We start from the raw sequence: 23,195 nt of genomic DNA on the forward strand, positions 1-23,195 counted from the left end.
CTTTATGCTTGGGTGGATACAGCATCATTCTTCAGTCCACCCTCACCTTCTCTCCTCTCCTTCTCCCCCTCTCCTTCTCTCCATTCCTTGTAAGACCACAACTCCTGCCTGCAGGCAGCACACTGCCCTCATTCAAACCACCAACCATCACTCACACTAAAGCTACTTCCATGTTAAGCCACCATCACATCACATTGGATTTAGTGGTGTGGACATTGGAACGCGATCTGCCTTTGTTTTACACTTGTGGGGCAGAGATCCATCTAAATGAATAGTGTTGTTTCATATGGATCAACTACGAATTACTACCACATTTTATAGACTTCCGTTGTAATTGGTTATGGTTCAGAGATATGGGTCATGGGTTGCATCCAAAATGGCACCATATTCCCTATAGCGTACATTGCATTTCACCAGAGGAAAATAGCGCACTCCATGCAGCCAGGGTCATGGTCAGGGTCAGCTAAAGAGAATGAATGACTTTAGTCTTTGGATTGAGGTAAGTGTTAGGATTAGGGTTAGGATCCCTACTGGGTAAAGTGCTTGGGTTATTATGGTTGTGGTTTGGTCCATTGTTGTGCTACTACTTAATGCTTACCCTCAGCTGCACAGCAACCGTAACTGGACCACACCTCTCCAGCCTCTGCAGGAAAGATGTTGCTCCCTTCTTCTTCAAGAGCTGAGAGAGAAAAAGAGGAGGAGGGGAAGAGGGAGAGAGAGAGGGAAAGAGAGAGAGAGAGCGAGAGGGAGAGAGGGAAGAAACGAGGAGGGGGATGGCGCTATTAGAGAGCTATGAATAGTGAATATTCACAATACAAGTTGGTTGACCCGTGCTCTGGAGACACCATGTGATGCAGTCCTATGAATACGGCCAAATCATAATACGGTCATTTATGGCAAGATCTATAAAGCCAATTTCCATTACGGTCATACATCTATACGCTATTCAATGTCCTCCTCCTCTACTTCAACCATTCAGTGCCATACAACAATGTACTGTACCATATCATCATATTACCATTATTACAATTCTGAATTATAATATCTTTGATGATGGATGTAAATCCATGAGCTTCTTTATAGCAGTGTTTAACTACAGTGCAGTAATATTGTGCAACGTTACGTCATGTTATTATTACGGTCTTTGTTAACATAGGGAAAGAGTGAAGGTCTTGCGTAAGCCTTTCCTCTATATGATTAATGAGGAGGGCCATTGGGTTCAGCCTTCAGCAGGTTATGCAATACAGAGGCAATTATAGTGCACATACACACACTCAAGCACATGCACAGACACACACACGTGCACAGACACACATACTTGTACAGACACACACACATGCACAGACACACGCTCAGCGAGTCCTACTAGTTACTACCCTATTAGAGTTGACCTGAAAATAGAGAGAGAGAGAGAGAGAGAGAGAGAGAGAGAGACAGAAAGAGACAGAGAGAGAGAGACAGAGAGAGAGAGACAGAGAGACATAGAGAGTTCATATGCCTTTGGGCTAAAGAGTAGGAACACAGACCTCACGAAAGAAATTGGAAATACCAACAAAAATAAATAAGGAAATCATCTCAGCATAGAAAAATATCTTCCTGTATGCTAACTATATCCCCCCACTAGAATCTCCATACTTCAATGAAGACAGCTTCTTCATCCTAGAAGGGGAGATCAATCATTTCCAGACCTAGGGACATGTACTAGTCTGTTGCAACCTAAACGCCAGAACCTGACTCCCTTAGCATGCAGGGGGAGGAACACCTACCTGGAGGTGACCACAATACACTCCCCAATATGCCCCCCTAGGCACAACTTAAAAAACAAACAAAAAAGTAAAGCAGCTCTGAGCACCCATGGGTCTGTACATAGTCAATGGTAGGCTTCGAGGGGACTGCTGTGGTGGTACACCTACAGCTCATCTCTTGCAGCAGTACTGTTGAATACTTTATCAATGACCTCAACCCAGAGTCTCTCAGAGCCTTCACAGTCAGCCCACTGACACCCTTATCAGGTTACAGCAAAATCACAGCCTACTTGAACAATACTCAATCACAAGGTATAAAAGTTGAACAAACTGCATACTATTAAGAAATGCTGTAGATGGAAGGAAAGTAGTGTAGAAATCTACCACAAAACAATTAGCCAACAGCAGATTCCTTTTAGACAACTTCCTTGACAAAATGTTTCACTGCAATAGTGAAGGTGGAAACTTGGCAGTAGGAAGCCTAAACAGTATATTTGACCTCTCTGCTTCCCTTATTAAATCTAAAAATTTCAATCAGACAACCTAAGAAAATTAATAACAATGAAAAAAGGTTTGATGAAGAATGCAAAAAACCTTAGGAAGAAATTGAGAAACCTATTCAAACAAAAACACAGAGACCGAGAAAACCTGAGCCTACGCCTTCACTATGGTGAAACACGAAAAAAGGAAAGAAATAAACTAAGGAAAAAGAAAGAACAGCAAGTCAGAAATCAGCTCAATGTAATTGAAGAATCCATAGATTCTAACCACTTCTGGGAATATTGGAACACACTAAACAACAACATGAAGAGCTATCTATCAAAAATGGAGATGTATGCATAAACCACTTCTCCAATCTTTTTGACCCTATAACAAAGAACAAACAGCAAAAACATATACACTACTGTTCAAAAGTTTGGGGTCATTAAGAAATGTCCTTGTTTTTGAAAGAAAAGCACACTCCACACTGCCCTTTCCCACCTGGACAAAAGGAACCACCTGATCCTCAACACAGGGGCCCCTCAGAGGTGTGTGCTCAGTCCCCTCCTGTACTCCCTGTTCACTCATGACTGTACGGCCAGGTATGACTCCAACACCATCATTAAATTTGCCGATGACACAACAGTGGTAGGCCTGATCACCGCCAACGACGAGACAGCCTATAGGGAGGAGGTCAGAGACCTGACTGGTATGGCATCTGCTCGGCCTCCGACCGCAAGGCACTACAGAGGGTAGTGTGTACGGCCCAGTACACTGGGGCCAAGCTTCCTGCCATCCAGGACATCTATACCAGGCGGTGTCAGAGGAAGGCCCTAAAAATGGTGAAAGACTCCAGCCACCCTAGTCATAGACTGTTCTCTCTTCTACCGCACAGCAGGGGTACCGGTGCACCAAGTCTAGGTGCTCTGGTACCTAGGCTTCTACCCCCAAGCCGTAAGACTCCTGAACAGCTAACCAAATGGCTACCGAGACTATTTGCATTGCCCCCCCAACCCCTATTTTACAATGCTGCCACTCTCTGTTTATTATCTATGCATAGTCACTTTAAATCTACCTATACGTACGTATTACCTTAACTAACCTGTGCCCTCGCACATTGACTCTGTAACGGTACCCCCTGTATATAGCCTCGCTACTGTTATTTTACTGCTGCTCTTTATTTTTTTTAACTTAAAACTGCATTGTTAGTTAAGGGCTTGTAAGTAAGCATTTCACTGTAAGGTCTATATACCTGTTGTATTCGGCTCATGTGACAAATACAATTTGATTTGACTTGAGACTGCGCTCAGTTCTTGAAATTTTCCGGATTGACTGACCTTCAAGTCTTAATGTAACGATAGACTGTCGTTTCTCTTTGCTTATTTGAGCTGTTCTTGGCATAATATGGTCTTTTACCAAAAAGGGCTATCTTCTGTATTCCACCCCTACCTTGTCACAACAGAACTGATTGGCTCAAATGCATTAAGAAGGACATCAATTCCACAAATGTACTTTTAACAAGGCACACCTGTTAATTTAAATGCATTCCTGGTGACTACCTCATGAAGCTGGTTGAGAGAATGCCAATAATGTGCAAAGCTGTCATCAAGGCAAAGGGTGGCTGCTTTGAAAAATCTCAAATATAAAATGTATTTTGATTTGTTTAACACTTTTTTGGTTACTACATGATTCCATGTGTGCTATTTCATGGTTTGGAAGTCTTCATTATTATTATACAATGTAGAAAATAGTAAAAATTAAGAAAAGTCCTTGAATGAGTAGGTGTGTCCAAACTTTTGACTGGCACTGTAAGTATTCATACTCCTGAGTCAATAATTTGTAAAAGCACATTGGCAGCGATTACAGGTGTCTTTCTGGGTAAGTCTCTCAGAGCTTTCCACACATGGATTGTGCAACATTTGCCTATTATTCTTTTCCAAATTCTTCAAGCTCTGTCAAATTGGTTGTTGATCATTGCTAGACAACCATTTTCAGGTCTTGAAATACATTTTCAAGTAGATTAAGTCAAAACTGTAACTCGGCAAGATGACACCGATAGAGATGGCAGCTTCGCTTTAAGTCCTTAGGAAACTGCAGTATTTATTTTTTTGGTATATATTACTTCTTACATTGTTAGCCCAGAAAACCTTAAGTGTTATTACATACAGCCAGGAAGAACTATTGGGTATCAGTGAGACATCAACTTACCAGCCCTAAGACCAGGAATACAACTTTCCCAAAGCGGATCCTTTGTCTGCACCTCCCAGGGCATTTGAACTGATTCCAGAGGCCGACCCAAAACAACGCTGTCGGAGGAGAGGGTTCCGGAGCGGTCTTCTAGTGAGGCTTCGGATGCGCGCACATCACCCACTGCTTCCGAGTATATTACACACTAATGTCCAGTCCCTAGTTAACAAAGTCAACGAAATTAGGACAAGAGTTGCTTTCCAAAGAGATATCCGGTATTGTTACATACTCTGTTTTACAGAGCCATTGCTAGCTGGGGACAAGCTGTACACCCAACGGGATTTTCAGTGCATCGCGCCGATAGGAACAAACATCTCTCTGGTAACAAGAAGGGCGGTGGTGTATGTTTCATGATTAACGGCTCATGGTGTAATTGTAACAACATATAAGAACTCAAGTCCTTTTGTTCACCTGACCTAGAATTCCTCACAATCAAATTCCGACCGTATTATCTCCCAAGAGAACTCTCCTCTGTTATCGTTACCACCGCGTATATCCCCCTGCAAGCGGATACCAAGACGGTCATCAAGGAACTTCACTGGACTTTATGCAAACTGGAAACCATATATCCTGAGGCTGCATTTAATGTAGTTGGGGATTTTAACAAAGCTAATCTGAGAACAAGGCTACCTAAATTCTGTCAGCATATCGATTGCAGTCCCCGAGCGAGTAACACACTCAACCACTGCTACTCTAACTTCCGTGATGCATACAAGGCCCTCCCCGCCCTCCTTTTGGCAAATCTGACCATGACTCCATCTTGTTGATCCCCTCCTATAGGCAGAAACTAATACAGGAAGTGCCCGTGCTTAGGTCTATCCAACCAATTGGATTCCATGCTTCAAGATTGCTTTGATCACGTGGACTGGGACATGTTCAGGGTAGCCTCACACAATAACATTGACGTATACGCTGACTCGGTGAGAGAGTTTATAAGGAAGTGTATAGGAGATGTTGTACCCACTGTGACTATTAAAACCTTCCCTATCCAGAAACCATGGATGGTGGCAGCATTCGCGCAAAACTGAAAGCACTTACCACCACATTTAATTATGGCAAGTTGACTGGAAACATGGCCGAATACAAACAGTGTAGTTATTCCCTCCGTAAGGCAATCAAACAAGCAAAGCATCAGTATAGAAACAAAGTGGAGTCACAATTCAACGGCTCAAACACGAACGTATGTGGCAGGGTCTACAGACAATCACGGATTACAAAAAGAAAACCAGCCCTGTCGCGGACATCGATGTCTTGCTCAAAGACAAATGAAACAACTTCTTTGAGTGCTTTGAGGACAACACAGTGCCACCGACACAGCCCGCTACCAAAGACTGGGCTCTCCTTCTCCGTGGCCGACGTGAGTAAAACATTTAAACGTGTTAACCCTCACAAGGCTTCCGGCCCAGATGGCATCCCTAGCTGCGTCCTCAGAGCATGCGCAGACCAGCTGGCTGGTGTGTTTACGGACATATTCAATCAATCCCTATCCCAGCCGGCTGTCCCCACATGCTTCAAGATGGCCAGCATTGTTCCTGTTCCCAAGAAAGCTAAGGTAACTGAACTAAATGACTATCGCCCCGTAGCACTCACGTCTGTCATCATGAAGTGCTTTGAGAGGCTAGTCAAGTATCATATCACCTCCACCCTATCTGTCACCATAGACCCACTCCAATTTGCATACCACCCCAGTAGGTCCACAGACAACGCAATCACCATCACACTGCACACTGCCCTATCCCATCTGGACAAGAGGAAAACCTTTTGTAAGAATGCTGTTCATTGACTACAGCTCAGCATTCCACACCATAGTACCCTCCAAACTCATCATTAAGCTTGAGATCCTGGGTCTCGACCCCGCCCTGTGCAACTGCGGTCTGCACAACACATCACTGGGGGCAAACTACCTGCCCTCCAGGACACCTACAACGCCCGATGTCACAGGAAGGTAAAAAAGATCATCAAGCACAATAACCACCCGAGCCACTGCCTGTTCACCCCGCTTCCATCCAGAAGGCGAGGTCAGTACAGGTGCATCAAAGCTGGGACCGAGAGATTGAAAAACAGCTTCTATCTCAAGGCCATCAGATTGTTAAACAGCCACCACTAGCACAGAGAGGTGGCTGCCTACCTTCAGACTTGATATCATTGGCCACTTAAATAAATGGAACACTGGTCACTTTTATAATGTCACTTTAAGAATGTTTACACATCTCACATTACTCATCTCATATGTATATACTGTATACTGTATCCTTCACTATCTATTGCATCTTAGCCACTCTGTCACTGCTCATCCGGATATTTTATACTGATATATTCTCATCCCATTCCTTTACTAGATTGTGTGTATTAGGTTTTGTTGTGGATTTGTTAGATATTACCTGTTAGATACTGCTGCACTGTCGGATCTAGAAGCATAAGCATTTCACTACACTCACAATAACATCTGCTAACCTTGCGTATGTGACCAATAAAATTTGATTTGATTTTGATTTGATTCACTGTCTTCGTGGTAAGAAACTCCAGCATAGATTTGGCCTTGTGTTTTAGATTATTGTCCTGCTGAAAGTTGTATTCATCTCCCAGTCTTTGTGGTTGAATCTGTTTTTTGAAATTCACTGCTCAACTGAGGGTCCTTACAGATAATTAATTGTATTGTACAGGGATGAGGTAGTCATTCAAAAATCATGTTAAACACTATTATTGCACACAGGGTGTGTCCATGCAACTTATTATGTGAATTGTTAAGCACATTTTTACTCCAAGTTTGGGAAATGATGTTCTAGCTGAAGTTATAAAATCTAGCATAATTGTGAGAACACAATGTTTTATAGCAGAAGGGTGTGTGGTTTGTGAACCCTTAAAATGTCATGAGAAACATTTATGATGACACTATATTACCACATACTTGTGTGTATGTGTGTCTGTGTGTGTGTGTGTGTGTGTGTGTGTGTGTGTGTGTGTACATTTACTCTTATCAGCTGGCAGTACAGGACAAACAAAGCTATTCCCAGAGGTCTATATTTAACAGTATGGTGGGAAGTGGCCTAATTTGGGAAACATGTTTTTTCCAAACACACACTCTTTGCTTTTCCATCAGTCCTCTGCTCCTGGCTGCTGCTTTTCCAATTGGAACACCCAGCTTCCGACTAAGTGCGTCACAGACATGGACACAGCCTGCTTTCACCATTGGTGATTCCCACCTCCCTTAACCACCAATCAACATGAGGGGGGTGCCCATATTTAGAATGTTCTGAGGAGGGATGCTTTGAGCTGTCTGTCATTTCTATTGTTCATGACGGTGAACACATCATTTATTTATTCATTTGTATGTATTACCACACTGATTGCGGTACTTTATTGGGGTCTTATTGATTTTACCTGGGAAAATGACATTAATAAGTACTGAATGAATACCATACTGACTGTTTGGATAGGTTGTGGTTTAGATATGACTCTTAGTTAGGGGTATCACCCTCTTGTTTAATGTACCTTAATGAGTCACGAATAGTGTATGTCTGTATATGGTATGCTATACAGTACGTGTCATATGTTACGTTAGCCTCTTTGCTCCTGTCGCTGAAGACTACATCCCGTATCCCCGAAAACATATTTACCAGGCCTCTGGTTTACCTATTTCCGTCACTGAAGGAGAATCTATTATCTGGAATGCCTTACCAGTCGATACAGTTTATTTATAAATGAGATATACATATACATTCCTGTCTCTTTCCTTTTGGACAGAAACATACATACCCACAAACACACTACTCCATAGTAGTTGCCATGCGAGATTACCGTGTGATCTCAGATGCCCGAGCACCTTTAGGGAGATGCGGAGTGAATTTGGTAAACTCTGGAAAACATTTATTTTCACACATTTAATTACCAACTGGCAAGGCATTCCAGATTATAGATATGCCTTCGTGATGGGAAATGTTTATTGGAAATAGATATATGGGAGGGCTGGTGAATATGTTTTTGGGGATACGGGATGTCGTTTTCAGTGACAGGAGCCCAATGTGTACAGTTCTCCCGAAGAAAACGAGGCTAATGTACCATATGACATGTACTGTATAGCATACACTCTGAGTGACTCGCTAAGGTGATGGTTATGTCACTTAGTCCTCCATACCTTGGTGAGTGTATGCGGTACGGTATGCTACACAGTATATGGTTTACCAGCCATTGTCCAGTACCTTGGTGAGGTCCAGGTACCTCCGAGGCTCGCGGCCTGCGGGGGTCAAGGTGGAGGGGGATGACATCCTGTTTAGGAGAAGTGCTGCTTTGGGCCCTCTCAGAGCCATCTTGGCCTGGCCTGGTACCAGAGACCCAGTCTGGGTCAGCTTGGACTGGAACAACTGCTGCACCAACACACTCTCACTGGCTGTACAGGAGAATCACAGAGAGAGAAAGAGAGAGAGGGAGGGAATGGAGTCCAGAGGAAGGAGGGAGGAAGACAATTGGAGAGCGTTGATTGGAGGAGAGGATCAGCGGGAGCAGGAGAGGAGGAAGGAGAGAGAGGGAGAGAGAGAGAGAGAGAGAGAGAGAGAGAGAGAGAAAGGAGCAGACAGGAGACATGAGGGGATTAAGAGGAGAGGATGGTTGGAAGGAAGGAAGGAAGGAAAGAGGAGAAGTGAGGGGGAGGCAATGGAGCAATAATAGCCATGTAAACAATCAGCTCCATAAGAGAGTAGGCTGAGCATGCTGCCAAAGAACACGTGAAGCAGCCCTGGAAAACAATGAGATCTTTGAGAGAGGCATGTGTGTGTGGGAGGGGAGTGTGTGTGGTGTGTGGTGGTGTGAGAGAGAGAGAGAGAGAGAGAGAGAGAGAGAGAGAGAGAGAGAGAGAGAGAGAGAGAGAGAGAGAGAGAGAAAGAAAGAGAGATCTTGAAAGGAAAAATTAACAAGAGTCCTAGACTGGTTGTAGGGAGTAATGACTGTGGGCTCCAGAGGTAATTGTCTCTTCATTTATGTAATCATAATCCCCCTCCACCCCCACCACCTGACTACTGAGGCCCACAAGGCACTCTCCATACATACAGCTCAGCCCACCCTCAGCCCCCGCCCTCACACACCCTTCAGTCTAAACTCACCTTTACCCTTTGGTATATAGGAAATGGATGGGAAGGAGGGGCTGAGATGTATCCACAGGAGGATGCTGAGGGGAGGAGAGCTAATAATAATGGCTGGAATGGAGTAAATGGAATGGTATCAAACACAGAAACCATGTGTTTGATGTGTTTGATACCATTCCATGTATTCCGTTCCAGCCGTTACTATGAGCCCATCCTCCCCAATTAAGGTGCAACCGGCCGCCTGTATCATATTATCTGAGCTGGAAGTGTTTGTGGGTATGTATGTTTCTGTCCAAAAGGAGTGAAACAGGAAGGTGTGTGTGTATCATAATGTGTGTGCATGTGTATCTTTATGTGTGTACATTGTGCGTATGTGCACAAAGGAACAAAAGCAAGAGAGAGGGACAGAGAGAGGTACAAAAAGCCAACTCTGAAGGGGTAGCCTTGATTAGGCCCATCATGTAAATTACAGCAAACCACAGTAATTAGCCCTAGAGACGGTAAGCTAGCTGCTCCTGGCTCTGACACAAAGTCTGCCTGTGTCCTGCTATGCTTGGCTCACAACTACACCAGCACACATCTGGCCATGCTCAATAGACTATATACCCACTACTGCTGTGTTTGGCTCACAACTTCCACAGCACACATCTGGCCATGCTCAATAGACTATATACCCACTACTGCTGTGTTTGGCTCACAACTACACCAGCACACGTCTGGCCATGCTCAATAGACTATATACCCACTACTGCTGTGTTTGGCTCACAACTACACCAGCACACGTCTGGCCATGGTCAATAGACTATATACCCACTACTGCTGTGTTTGGCTCACAACTACACCAGCACACGTCTGGCCATGCTCAATAGACTATATACCCACTACTGCTGTGTTTGGCTCACAACTACACCAGCACACGTCTGGCCATGGTCAATAGACTATATACCCACTACTGTTGTGTTTGGCTCACAACTACACCAGCACACGTCTGGCCATGCTCAATAGACTATATACACACTACTGCTGTGTTTGGCTCACAACTACACCAGCACACGTCTGGCCATGCTCAATAGACTATATACCCACTACTGCTGTGTTTGGCTCACAACTACACCAGCACACGTCTGGCCATGCTCAATAGACTATATACCCACTACTGCTGTGTTTGGCTCACAACTACACCAGCACACGTCTGGCCATGCTCAATAGACTATATACCCACTACTGCTGTGTTTGGCTCACAACTACACCAGCACACGTCTGGCCATGCTCAATAGACTATATACCCACTACTGCTGTGTTTGGGTTGTTCCATATGAATTCAATCACTTTCTGACAGTACCCCTTCCAGAGATGTTTGGAAGAAGTGGTCAGGAAGTGACTTTTTGGACCTGAATGACAAAACCTTCAGGAGATAGAGGTGGTCAAAGTTGATCCATTTTGCATTCCCCATCCTACCATGAGACAGCCATGTCTTCATCACTGGAAAAGATAAACGATTGAATTTGATATTATATTATCTTTACAAACAGGATTATCAAACTATTTGATTATTTATTGAAAAAAGTATTAAATGTTTTACCTAAAAACGTGCCAACTCAATGTTTTCTCATATGTTGTAGCTTAGACCCTATTTTACATTGTCGGAGGTGTTTGTGTTTTGCCTGTCATCGGTTGAGACACAGCATTCTTTTGAATTCAGGGTGAATGTCATTTCAATCATAGAAACATAATTTTGGAATGAACCTATCCCTTCAGACCACTACAATTTAGCTGGTACACCGTTGAAATTTACTATCAGGAAGATGGCCACCAGTCCAACCACCATCGAATGACATCTTGAATTGAAATGTCTATTCTATTATTTATCTCTATGATTTCAATAGGTTTCCTATGAAAGATTGACAGTTTAATTTAAAACAATGGATATTTCCACTCAAGTCACAACACAAACACCTCACATGATGTGAAATAGGGTCTAAGCTACAGCTTATGGGTGTTTAGTTAATATATGCTAAAGGTAAAGATTTATTTTTTTTGTTAAGAAATAATCAAATTGTTTGACAACCCTGTTTGTAAGCTTTCAAATGATAATAAACTCAACTATTTATATTTTTCAGTGATGAAGACATGAATATCTCATGGTAGGGTGGGGTACGCAAAATGGTCAAGGTTTCTTTAAAATCAAAATGGGTGCAGTCAGAAATTGATCGAAATTAAATGGAACGACCCATGTGTGTGTATATTTAGTGATACTTACACTTCAGAACCAGTAGCAGGTTTTGGGGGAGGGAGTCCTTGTTCTTCACCAGGGATCCTGTGAGGTCATAGGCCATCTACCAATCAGAGAACAGATATACAACAACATGTTAATGTCAGATTCACTCACCTGGTCTACATTGTATGTGAGTGTGTTGCTGTGTGCGTGTGCGTGTATGTGAGTGCACACCTACTCACTTGGCCTGCGTAGTGTTTCACAGTGAAGGCAGGACCCTGGTCTATGGGTGGGGGGTTTCCATTGCCGTCCTTGGTTGTCAGGGAGATGCCGTGTGTGGGTGTGTTTTCGAGGTGTGTCTGTAGTCTCTTGTAGAGCGTCTGTTCTGTAGGCCTCAGCGACTGACTCTCCTCATCCATCACAGACAGCAGACCTTGAGGCTTCTGGGAAGATGGAGGACAGGGGTCACAGACAGATATAGAATGCATAGAACCACGGTACACTGTGCACTGACGCAGGGTAAAATATTTTTCAGCTCCTTAATGTTTCAGGTTAAGATTGGAGGTAGTGTAACCTGATCTTTGTATCTCAAAATCAATATAACCACACTCAAATCCAAAGCCTTTTCTAGAATGAGATATGTGTTATTTTTATAGAGGTTATCATAGTTCTTAAAGAGGCAGCGGTGTGGTGGAGACCACAAACAACAAAACATTACCTGGAAGAAAAAGTCTAGAATGGCAGGCTGGTTGCCAGGTGACCGGAGCGTCTCCATGGTGACGGCCTCCTGTAGACACTCGGCCTGCTCCTGCTGGAACAACACCTCGGAGACATACTGCCTCACACGCTCGTTGGTCATGTTCACACACAGCTGGGAACACACACACACACAAGTTAACATGCAAGTAAATGGTGTGTGGCAAATTCACACAGGACTAAAATTACAGATGTGGTCCTTGTGCTTGTACACATAATTACATTACCCAACCTCCCTCAGTAAAACTCATGCCGTCTGATAAGGGCTACAGTAACATGTAAGCCTAATGTCCTAAACAATGGTTTCACCATAGGCCTAGGCTACTACGCAACGATGTATAGGCATATGAATCACCTTAAATGGCTCACCAGCACTTCCCGCACTGCTCACATGCCTATCTCAAATCCGTACGAATACTTTGGTTAAAAATGTGCTAGAACAGAGAACTTTAAGAGTTGAGAAATAAGAATAATAACATTTAAGGAGCAGATGTTATTTCCATTTTCGGACTTATATAAATATATAAATTATAAATAATGTATATGTTCCCATTAATTCTTGAAGAATATAACTTAGAAATGCCTCTTGAGCATCGTTTAACTTCCTAATCCAATCAGAACCCAAAATATAAGCTTGTAAAGCTTGTAAATGTAACCAAAGACTATGTAGCCTCAGAACATGGTTAAAACTATAATTTTGATATCATGGATATCATGGATTCGTTGCATCCATAGCTCTGTCTATGAATCTGAGGGTGGTTACATTTCTCCAGCCCCATCCCTCAGGTTTTACTGAAATAGGGGTGGGAAGAATGCTTTGTTATTGTACTGCTGATTGGCACTTTAAAGCTCTGCCTCCTCTCCATGATATGGAGCCCCCAATCCAGAGCCAAGAGCCGGCTATATGTCTATAGCCTACTGTAGCTACTGTACTGCTATAATAAAATGTGCCATTGTTTACTTAGAAGTTTAATAACAGGGCTTAGCTACAGATAACTGACAAAATAAAGGAAACACCAACATAAAGTGTCTTAATAGGGCGTTGGCCCACCACGAGCCAGAACAGCTTCAATGCATAGATTCTACAAGTGTCTGGAAATCTATTGGAGGGATGCGACACCATTCTTCCATGAGAAATTCCATCATTTGGTGTTTTGTTGATGGTGTTGGAAAATGCTATCTCAGGCAACGCTCCCAAATCTCCCATAAGTGTTCAATTGAGTTGAGATCTGGTGGTTGAGATGGCCATGGCATATGGTTTACATTGTTTTCATGCTCATCAAACCATTCAGTGACCACTCCTGCCCTGTGGATGGGGGCATAATCCTCCAATGGGGGCACAGCCATAGTAGCCAAAACAATGGCCTGCCCAGCATTTTTTTTACATGACCCTAAGCATGATTGGATGTTAATTGCTGAATTAACTCAGGAACCACACCTGTGTTGAAGCACCTGCTTTCAATATACTTTGTATCTCTCATTTATTAAAGTGTTTTCATTATTTTGGCAGTTACTTGTATATTGCACAATGGGCATTAAGGGTTCAACGCAAATATCTCTTGCTTTTCATAGTTCATTTGCTTAATATTGGGATGGGAGAGCTGTCCCTTACTGTAAGCAATCACAAATCAAAGTGCCAAATATTTCTGTCCAGTCCATGACGTTGCAGCTCGTGTCGTTACCATGCCAATTTTAATGGTGGCGCCCAGTCCCAAATAAGCATTGGATCCGAAATCCAAATATTCAAAGTTATGCAAAGATGCTATTTCTATATGACAAACACCCAGAACATGCATTTATGGTTTGTTTAGATTGTAAAATGCTTCCATTCCCTTTTAACATGTATTGGACATCACAATGACATGTAAGAAACAGAAATAATTAAATTGTGAGATATTTAATTTACATTTGATGTCGTCTTTGAACTTGAATTGTTTTTTTAGACTAATTCTACTCTCTTGTCCTTGAGTGCTGTCTATGACAGCATCAGTCAGTCAGTCTCAGCAGGTGTTGATGTCTGTAAAGCATGAGCTCATTAAGGAAATGCTGAGCAGGTACAATACAGCTCTGACGAACAAACTCTAACAAGCCCAGGCCGCATTAATGACCCTGATCTGTGTGTGCATCGTGTGTGTGTGTGTGTGCCATGCACACTCTAAATTATCATGCTTGTTTTGTTGACACCTGCCCCTCCCCTATCTCTCCAGAGTGTAATGTGTAATCCAGTGATTAGTTGTCTTCAATAACAGACAGGGTCTCCTCAAACATGGACCTGAACACTGGAACACAGGAAACACACTGGGGGAAGGAGGGATGAGGGAGGAATGGGGGTGAAGCGGTTGAATGGGGGTGGAGGGGGAGAACGGGGGAAGAGGGATGTTTAATCCCCAATAAATGTCTACCCGTCTCTTTCTTTCATCCACTCTTACCCATCTATCTCTCCTACACCTCTCTCCATCTCTCTCTCTCTCTCTCTCTCTCTCTCTTTCTAAGACTCCCTTGTCAGGTTAGATCTGTGAATCCCCCTCTTCCGCTCAGATTAAAGAACATCCTGAGAGGAAAGCAATTCACGTCTTACCACTTCCAACACACACACACACACACACACACACACACACACACACACACACACACACACACACACACACACACACACACACACACACACACACACACACACACACACACACACACACACACACACACACACACACACACACACACACACACGGTTTGATCAGGGGTGGTCCCAAGGCGAGTGTGGGAAAGCCGAGGGCAGCATGGGTAAGCACTTATTTCCTTGAACACCTCCAATGTTCCGCTCGGATTAAAGAACATCCTGAGAGAAAAGCAATTGACATCTTACCACTTCCAACACACACACACACACACACACACACACACAGTGATATAGAGACTTCCAGCTAAACTCTCTGATCCTTGTTCGTACAGTGGAGAAGTCCATAAGACCTAGAGACCAAGGCTTTACACACAAGATTTATGAACAGAGGGAGAGAGAGATGGCTGAAAGAAAGACATGGGCAATGACAATAACATGTTGTTGTGAATCATTAACACACACACAGGCTATTTGTTGTGGGCCTAATCCAGGGGAGACACAGAGTCAAAGGTATTTTGTCAGCTTTTTTATCCAAAAGCAAAGTTCAATCATCAAACCCACTATCCTGGCTTTTACAAGCACCATGCTCTACTAACTGAGCTACAGAGGACCATAAAATAAACACTGCCCTGTGGTCCTGGTCTCAAAGAGTTAACCTAGTTGTGAAATTAACGTACCTGCTCAAATCCATTCCTCTGGAATTCCTCAAATCCAAAGATGTCCAGGATTCCAATCTCAAGAGCAGGATCTCTTTGGGAGAGTTGTGGAGGAGGGGAAAGATCAGAGAAGGAATTCACAAACAGTGTGACAGCTCCTCAGAGGCAATGTTGGTGTGTGTCCCTGCTCGTGTAGGTTTGATTTGGAATGGTGTGGCTAGAATGAATGGAATAGTGTGTGTGTTCGCTGAAGTATATACAGTGCATTCGGAAACTATTCAGACCCCTTGAAGACTTCCACACTTTGTTATGATACAGCCTTATTCTAAAATTGATGACTTTTTTCCCCCCTCATCAATCTACACACAATATTACATAATGACTAAGCAAAAACAGGTTTTTAATTTTTTTGTAAAAACTGATGTCGAATTTACATAAGTATTCAGACCCTTTACTCAGTACTTTGCTGAAGAAACTTTGGCAGCGATTACGGCCTTATGTCTTCTTGGGTATGACGCTACAAGCTTGGCACACCTGTATTTGAGGAGTTTCTCTCATTCTCGCACAGCTATTATCAGGTCTCTCCAGAGACGTTTGATTGGGTTCAAGTCTGGGCTCTGGCTGGGCCATTGAAGGACATTCAGAGACTTGTCCTGAAGCCACTCCTGCGTTGTCTTGGCTGTGGGTCGTTGTCCTGTTGGAAGGAGAACCTTCGCCCCAGTCTGAGGTCCTGAGCTCTGGAGAAGGTTTTCATCAAAGATCTCTTTGTACTTTGCTCTGTTCATCTTTCCCTTGATCCTGACTAGTCTCCCGCTAAAAAACAATCCCCACAGCATGATGCTTCCACCACCATAATTCACCATTTGGATGCTGCTAGGTTTCCTCCAGACGTGAAGCTTGGCATTCAGGTCAAAGCGTTCAATCTTGGTTTCATCAGACCAGAATCTTGTTTCTCATGGTCTGAGAGTTTTAGCAAATTCCAAGCGGGCTGTCATGTGCCTTTTACTGAGGAGTGGCTTCCGTCTAGCCCCTCTACCATATAGGCTTGATTGGTGGAGTGCTGCAGAGATGGTTTTCTTTCTGGAAGGTTCTCCCATCTCCACAGAGAAACTCTGGAGCTCTGTCAGAGTGACCATTGGGTTATTGTTCACCTCCCTGACCAAAGCCCTTCTCCCCTGGTTGCTCAGTTTGGCTTGGCTGCCAGCTATAGGAAGAGTCTTGGTGGCTCCAAACTTCTTCCATTTAAGAAAGATGGAGGCAACTGGCACCCTTCTCCAGATCTGTGCCTCAACACAATCCTGTCTCGGAGCTCTACGGACAATTCCTTCGACAGGGTTTTTTCTCTGACATTCACTGTCAACTGTGGGACCTTATATAGACAGGTGTGTGGCTTTCCAAGTCATGTCCAATCAATTGAATTTACCACAGGTGGACTCTGATCAAGTTGTAGAAACATCTCAAGGATGATCAATGGAAACAAGATGCACCTGAGCTCCATTTTGAGTCTCATACTGTAGCAAAGGGTCTGAACACTTATGTAAATAAGGTATTTCTGTTTTTGATTTGAAATACATTTGCCAAAATTTCAAAATAATTGTTTTTGCTTTGTCATTATGGGGTATTGTGTGTAGATTGATGAGGAAATAGTTTTATTTAATCCATTTTAGAATAAGGCTGTAACGCAACAAAATGTGGAAAAAGTAAAGTTGTCTGAATACTTTCCGACGGCACTGTATATTAGTTATTGCATATTTTGGTGTGTGTGTGTGTGTGTGTGTGTGTGTGTGTGCGTGCGTGCATGCATGCGTGTGTGTGAGAGAGAGAGAGAGAGAGAGAGAGTGAGAGGGTCAATGCAAAAAAATACATTCCAGAAGATAATAGTGCTTATCTAACATGACGATAAGGCTGAAAAACATCAACACACCAAGACCACTGGCCTCCACCTCTACGCTGTGTGTGTGTGGTCTCCAAGTCAACTCTGCGTGTGTTAGTACGTAAAATGCGAACTATTCCAACTCTCCAGTGTAAACGATATGTTATGAGTGATAGTATCACTGTTGTCTTTCTGACAGGCTTGCATGTGCTATTGTTGAGTCTGTGATGATGGACATATGACAGAAGGTTTTTAATGGGTATCTGTGCTGGCTGTCAATGAATTCCTTGTAGTGTTTACAATGAAAAATGTACATGCCTACGATACGCACACACACACACACACACACACACACACACACACACACACACACACACACACACACACACACACACACACACACACACACACACACACACACACACACACACACACACACACACACACACACACGCACACACGTTGCCCTACCCCATGCTGTCGTCCTGTCCCTGTAGGTAGTAGTTGCTGTTGTTGACCAGGTAGCTGAAGAGGCGTCCGTACAGGGCTTTAGCCAGCTGGTCTCTGTAGTGCTGTGACATCTCCACCGTGTGACGCCGTGTGATGACATCACCTGAAGGAAACAAGAGGGTACACAAGAGGGTACACGCCATGGTGACCTGGGTCTGACATCCAAATGGTTACCATAGAAATCCTATTTTCAGCTTACAGATGGGAAGTATGTTTGTATTGTGAAGTCATTGTGAAGTCAGTCAATGTTTGGGGAAAAGACGAGGACAGAGGGTGAGTGATTACCTTTGAAGTATTGCACATCTGAGGTGAGGGCAGAACTCAGGTCATCAGAACCCACCTGTAGCATTCCAGATACTGGAGAGAGAGAAAAGGGGAAAAAAAGAGAGTAAGAGAGAGAGAGAGAAAAGAGAAAGTGAATAAGTAAAGTGATAAAAGAACAGAAAACAGAGATAGGGAGTGGGTGGAAAGGTCATACTCAGTTCAAGCCTAAACTTCAGTCACTCACAGAGAGACAAAAACAGTTTCAAATATGACGTGTCACACTCTGACAAGTACTGATGGTGCTCGGGAAAAAACGAGGTCAAATTATAACATCAGTGATCTTCAGGTCGGAAAGTCAGAGCTCTAGAATGATGCCAGAGTTTCCGACCTGGAATTCTGAGTTGGATGACCTTTCAAAACTATTTTTCCATGTTGGAGCTCGTTTTTTTCAGAGTTCCCAGTTGTCTCGAACACTTTGAAGTCGGATATTTCGGTGTTCCCAGTTGTTTTGATCAAAGCAACACTTCTCGCTCCAGCCTGCTTAATTCATTCTGACATCACTGAGCCGACATGACGAGTCGATCTCCGCTAAAACTCATCACCGCTTATATGCTGGCAGCCCTTAGTCATCCTTGGACTCAGGGCATATGAACTAGCACAAAAACAGTGTGACAGGAACTCAGAATCCCAATGACCTCACGTCTCCTTGAGAGCGCCCTGTTTTGGTGTGGGAGATGACATAATTTGTCTACACTCTCTGTGAGGTCAGGGTAACACGTGTGTAGTTGTGTCTTGTAATGTAGGGAGTAATGGGTCCTCTTCTCACAATGGTAACAGCATGAGAGGGAACAGGGGCTCACCAAACAGGTGACTATAGCAGACTGGCTGAAACACCAACAGCAAATACATGACAGAATGGGAGAGAGTCTGTGTGTGTATGCGTGTGAGAGAGAGAGAGAAAGAGAGTAAAATAGGTCCTCAAGGACAATCCAGAGACTGACTGCTAAAAAGAGGGGAACGTAAGCAACTTCATTTTCCACAAAGACCATCCCCTGGCATGGCACAGTGCTATATTAACCAGACCATCCCCTGGCATGGCACAGTGCTATATTAACCAGACCATCCCCTGGCATGGCACAGTGCTATAAGAGCACACTACCCCTATGTCATTAGAGAGGGTATTGGCCCAGGGTGGAAACCCAGAATACTAGACATTGAGGAAATTGAAACAACCTCTGTCAACATGTAGAAGTCTGGGACAGTAAGGGTGCTGGGCATCCTCATACAGTTCCAGCAGGACTTTTACAGGATCAAAGAGAGAGCACAGCAGGAAAAGATCTCTCTCTGTGACGACTCCCCCATCCTGAGGGAGTCTGATCACACCTTTTCAAACTGTCCTAAAAAAATGGATAAGGATAGTCACCCCCCGCAGCACTGAACACACCCAGGTCCCACAACTGCACTGCCCATCCATCATTGATAGGATACATTCACTGAGCTGGAGAGAGACATGGTGGAGCTCAGAGAGATAGTCCACACAATCCAGACAGAACAAACCCACAAAACAGACCAGTACAACAACATCCCTCCCAACAAGACCCGGAGTGCAGAAGGTGGAGATGGATAGCTGTCTGGGAGAGCTGGCTGCTCTACGGACTGAGGTGAGAGAACTTAGAGGCACCCATGGCACTAAAGGAGGAGGTGAGACAGCTGAGGTGTGACAGAGAGCAGGACACTCCCCCAGAGGAGCCAGTAGAACAGCTCACTTCAGACCCGGACCACAACCTCAACACCACAATGGGACAGACAACACAGGACCCACCAACTCAACAGACCCCACCCCTTCCTAACAGCCCCCCTGTCAGCTCCCCTGATAGCCCTCTTCACACAGGCACAAATGACCTGAGGGCCCAGCAGGAAAAAGTGGCCACAGCACTCAAGGGAGTGATTGAAAAAGCTTATTCCACTTTCCCCAATGCACAAGTCTCCACCCTGCTACCACGAAAATACTTTCACCCTGCCACATACAGCAGGTGAATGCAAGTATTTTGCGAGACTGTGCCTCAAAACCTGTATACCTGGCCCACCACTCCATCCTGGACTTGAACAGCCTTTATGACCATGTCCACCTCTACAAGGCAGCAATCCCAACTTTTGCCAGGACCCTGAAGGATTTCACCCTCAACCGTAGCCCCAGCACCTCACACAGGATCAACAGAGCAACGGACAACAGGCCTAGACAAAGCGAGACACACTCCCAGACCTGCAAGACCCCCTCCTGAAGGACTTGCACCGAGAGAACCCATGCCAAGAAGACCTACACCCAGACCACAGAATCACCAGCCACACTCCAACCAGCTAAAACCACCCTAGGCAAACCCTGGCCACACCTTATATTGGCCCCCCCATATCAGAACTATGCCCCTTCTGCCCACCCCATTTCCCCCACCCCTGCTACAAGGACCTCAACATGACAGCAGGACATATGGCCAGCCAGTGAGCAGAGCAACAGGCCCAACCCCCCATTACACCCGCCCAAGACCAATCCAGCGATCCAAGAGGTATGTATCAGATGGGCAACATGCTCTGCTCACACCTACTGTGATGATCCGTGCCTAAACCACACAAAAACAACACTAGAAACTATGAAACGCAAAGCTCTTACTATCTCATCCTGGAATATCAAAGGTCTGAGGTCATCTGCCTTTGGCCTAAAGAGCAGGAAACAAGACTTCATCAAAGAAATTGGAAATACAGACATTGTCATCCTACAAGAAACATGGTATAAAGGAGATGGACCCACTGGTTTCCCTCTAGGTTACAGAGAGCTGGGAGTCCCATCCACCAAACTACCAGGTGTGAAACAGGGAAGAGACTCAGGGGATATGCTAATTTGGTATAGAGCTGACCTAACCCACTCTATTAAATGAGTCAAAACAGTAACATTTTACATCTGGCTAGAAATTTACAAGGAAATGATCTCAACACAGAAATATTTCCTTGTGTGTGCTACCTATATCCCCACAATAAAATCCCCATACTTTAACGATGACAGCTTTTCCATCCTAGAAGGGGAGATCAACAATTTCCAGGCCCAGTGACGTACTAATCTGTGGCGACCTAAATGCCAGAACTGGACAAGAACCTGACATCCTCAGCACACAGGCGGACAAACACCCACTTGGAGGAGACAGCGTTCCCTCCCCCATATGCCCCCCTAGACACAACTACAACAACATAACCAACAAAAGCGGTTCACAACTCCTGCAGCTTTGTCGGGTGCTGGGTATGTACATAGTCATTGGTAGGCTTCGACGGGACTCCTACGGTAGGTACACCTACAGGTCATCTCTTGGCAGAAGAAATGTAGGCTACTTTATCACTGACCTCAACCCAGAGTCTCTTAGAGCATTTACAGTCAGTTCACTGACACCCCTACAAAATAACACTCTACTTGAACAGAGCTATGCTCAATCATGAGGCATAAAAGCTGAAGGAACTGAATAATATTAAGAAATGCTATAGATGGAAGGAAAGTGAGGAAATCTTCCAAAAAACAATTAGGCAACAACAAATTCAATACCTTCTAGACAATTTCCTGGACAAAATGTTTCACTGTAATAGTGAATGTGTAAACTTGGCAGTAGAAAACCTAAACAGTATATTTGAACTCTCCGCTTCCCTATCAAATATCAACATTTCAAGAAGACAACCTAAGAAAATTAACAACAATGACAAATGGTTTGATGAAGAATGCAAAAACCTAAGCAAGAAATTGAGAAACCTATCCAACCAAAAACATAGAGACCCAGAAAACCTGAGTCTATGCCTTCACTATGGTGAATCACTAAAACAATACAGAAATAACCCATGTAAAAAGAAGGAACAGCACGTCAGAAATCCCCTCAATGTAATGAATGAATCCATAGAATGTAGTCACTTCTTTCAAAATTGGAAAACTCAACACAAACAACAATACAAAGACTTATCTATCCAAAACGAAGATGTATGGATATACCACTTCCCCAATCTTTTTGGCTCTATAACAAAGAACAAACAGCAAAAACATATACATGATCAAATACAAATCTTAGAATCAACTATTAAAGACTACCAGAACTCATTGGATTCTCCAATTACATTGAATGAACTACAGGACAAAATACAAACCCTCCACCAAAAAAGGCCTGTGGGGTAGATGGTATCCTAAATGAAATGATAAAATATAAAGACCACAAATTCCAATTGGCTATAATTTAACTCTTTAACATCATCCTAAGCTCTGGCATATTCCTAATATTTGGAACCAAGGACTGATCACCCCAATCCTCAAAAGTGGAGACAAATTTGACCCCAATAACTACCGTAGGATACACGTCAACAGCAATCAGCCTTGCATTATCAATAAACAGCAGACATGTACATTTCCTCAGTGAAAACAATGTACCTAGCAAATGTCAAATATGCTTTTTACCAAATTACCGTACAACAGACCACGTATTCACCCTGCACACTCTATTTGACAAACAAACAAACCAAAACAAAGGCAAAGTCTTCTCATGCTTTGTAGATTTAAAAAATCTTCAGACTCAATTTAGCATGAGGCCCTGTTGGGGGAAAACATACAACATTATATAATCCATGTACACAAACAACAAGTGTGCAGTTAAAATTGGCAAAAAACACACACATTTCTTTCCACAGGGCCAGGGAGTGAGACAGGGATGCAGCTTAAGCCCCACCCTCTTCAA

At 43.7% G+C, this 23,195-nt stretch overlaps 1 protein-coding gene across 1 annotated transcript in view; it reads right to left on the reverse strand.

The window, feature by feature from the left end:
* LOC106582129 (unconventional myosin-XVI) overlaps positions 1-23,195 on the reverse strand; it is a 174,611-nt gene that overhangs the window by 75,783 nt on the left and 75,633 nt on the right. The window contains 8 exon segments of the mRNA XM_045704630.1: positions 599-679; positions 8,672-8,859; positions 11,811-11,886; positions 12,008-12,208; positions 12,484-12,636; positions 15,819-15,891; positions 18,142-18,283; positions 18,466-18,537. Coding sequence (XP_045560586.1) covers positions 599-679; positions 8,672-8,859; positions 11,811-11,886; positions 12,008-12,208; positions 12,484-12,636; positions 15,819-15,891; positions 18,142-18,283; positions 18,466-18,537 — 986 coding nt within the window.

The sequence above is a fragment of the Salmo salar genome, chromosome ssa21 (genome assembly GCF_905237065.1).
Source record: "Salmo salar chromosome ssa21, Ssal_v3.1, whole genome shotgun sequence".
In the NCBI taxonomy this organism is placed as follows: Eukaryota; Metazoa; Chordata; class Actinopteri; order Salmoniformes; family Salmonidae; genus Salmo; species Salmo salar.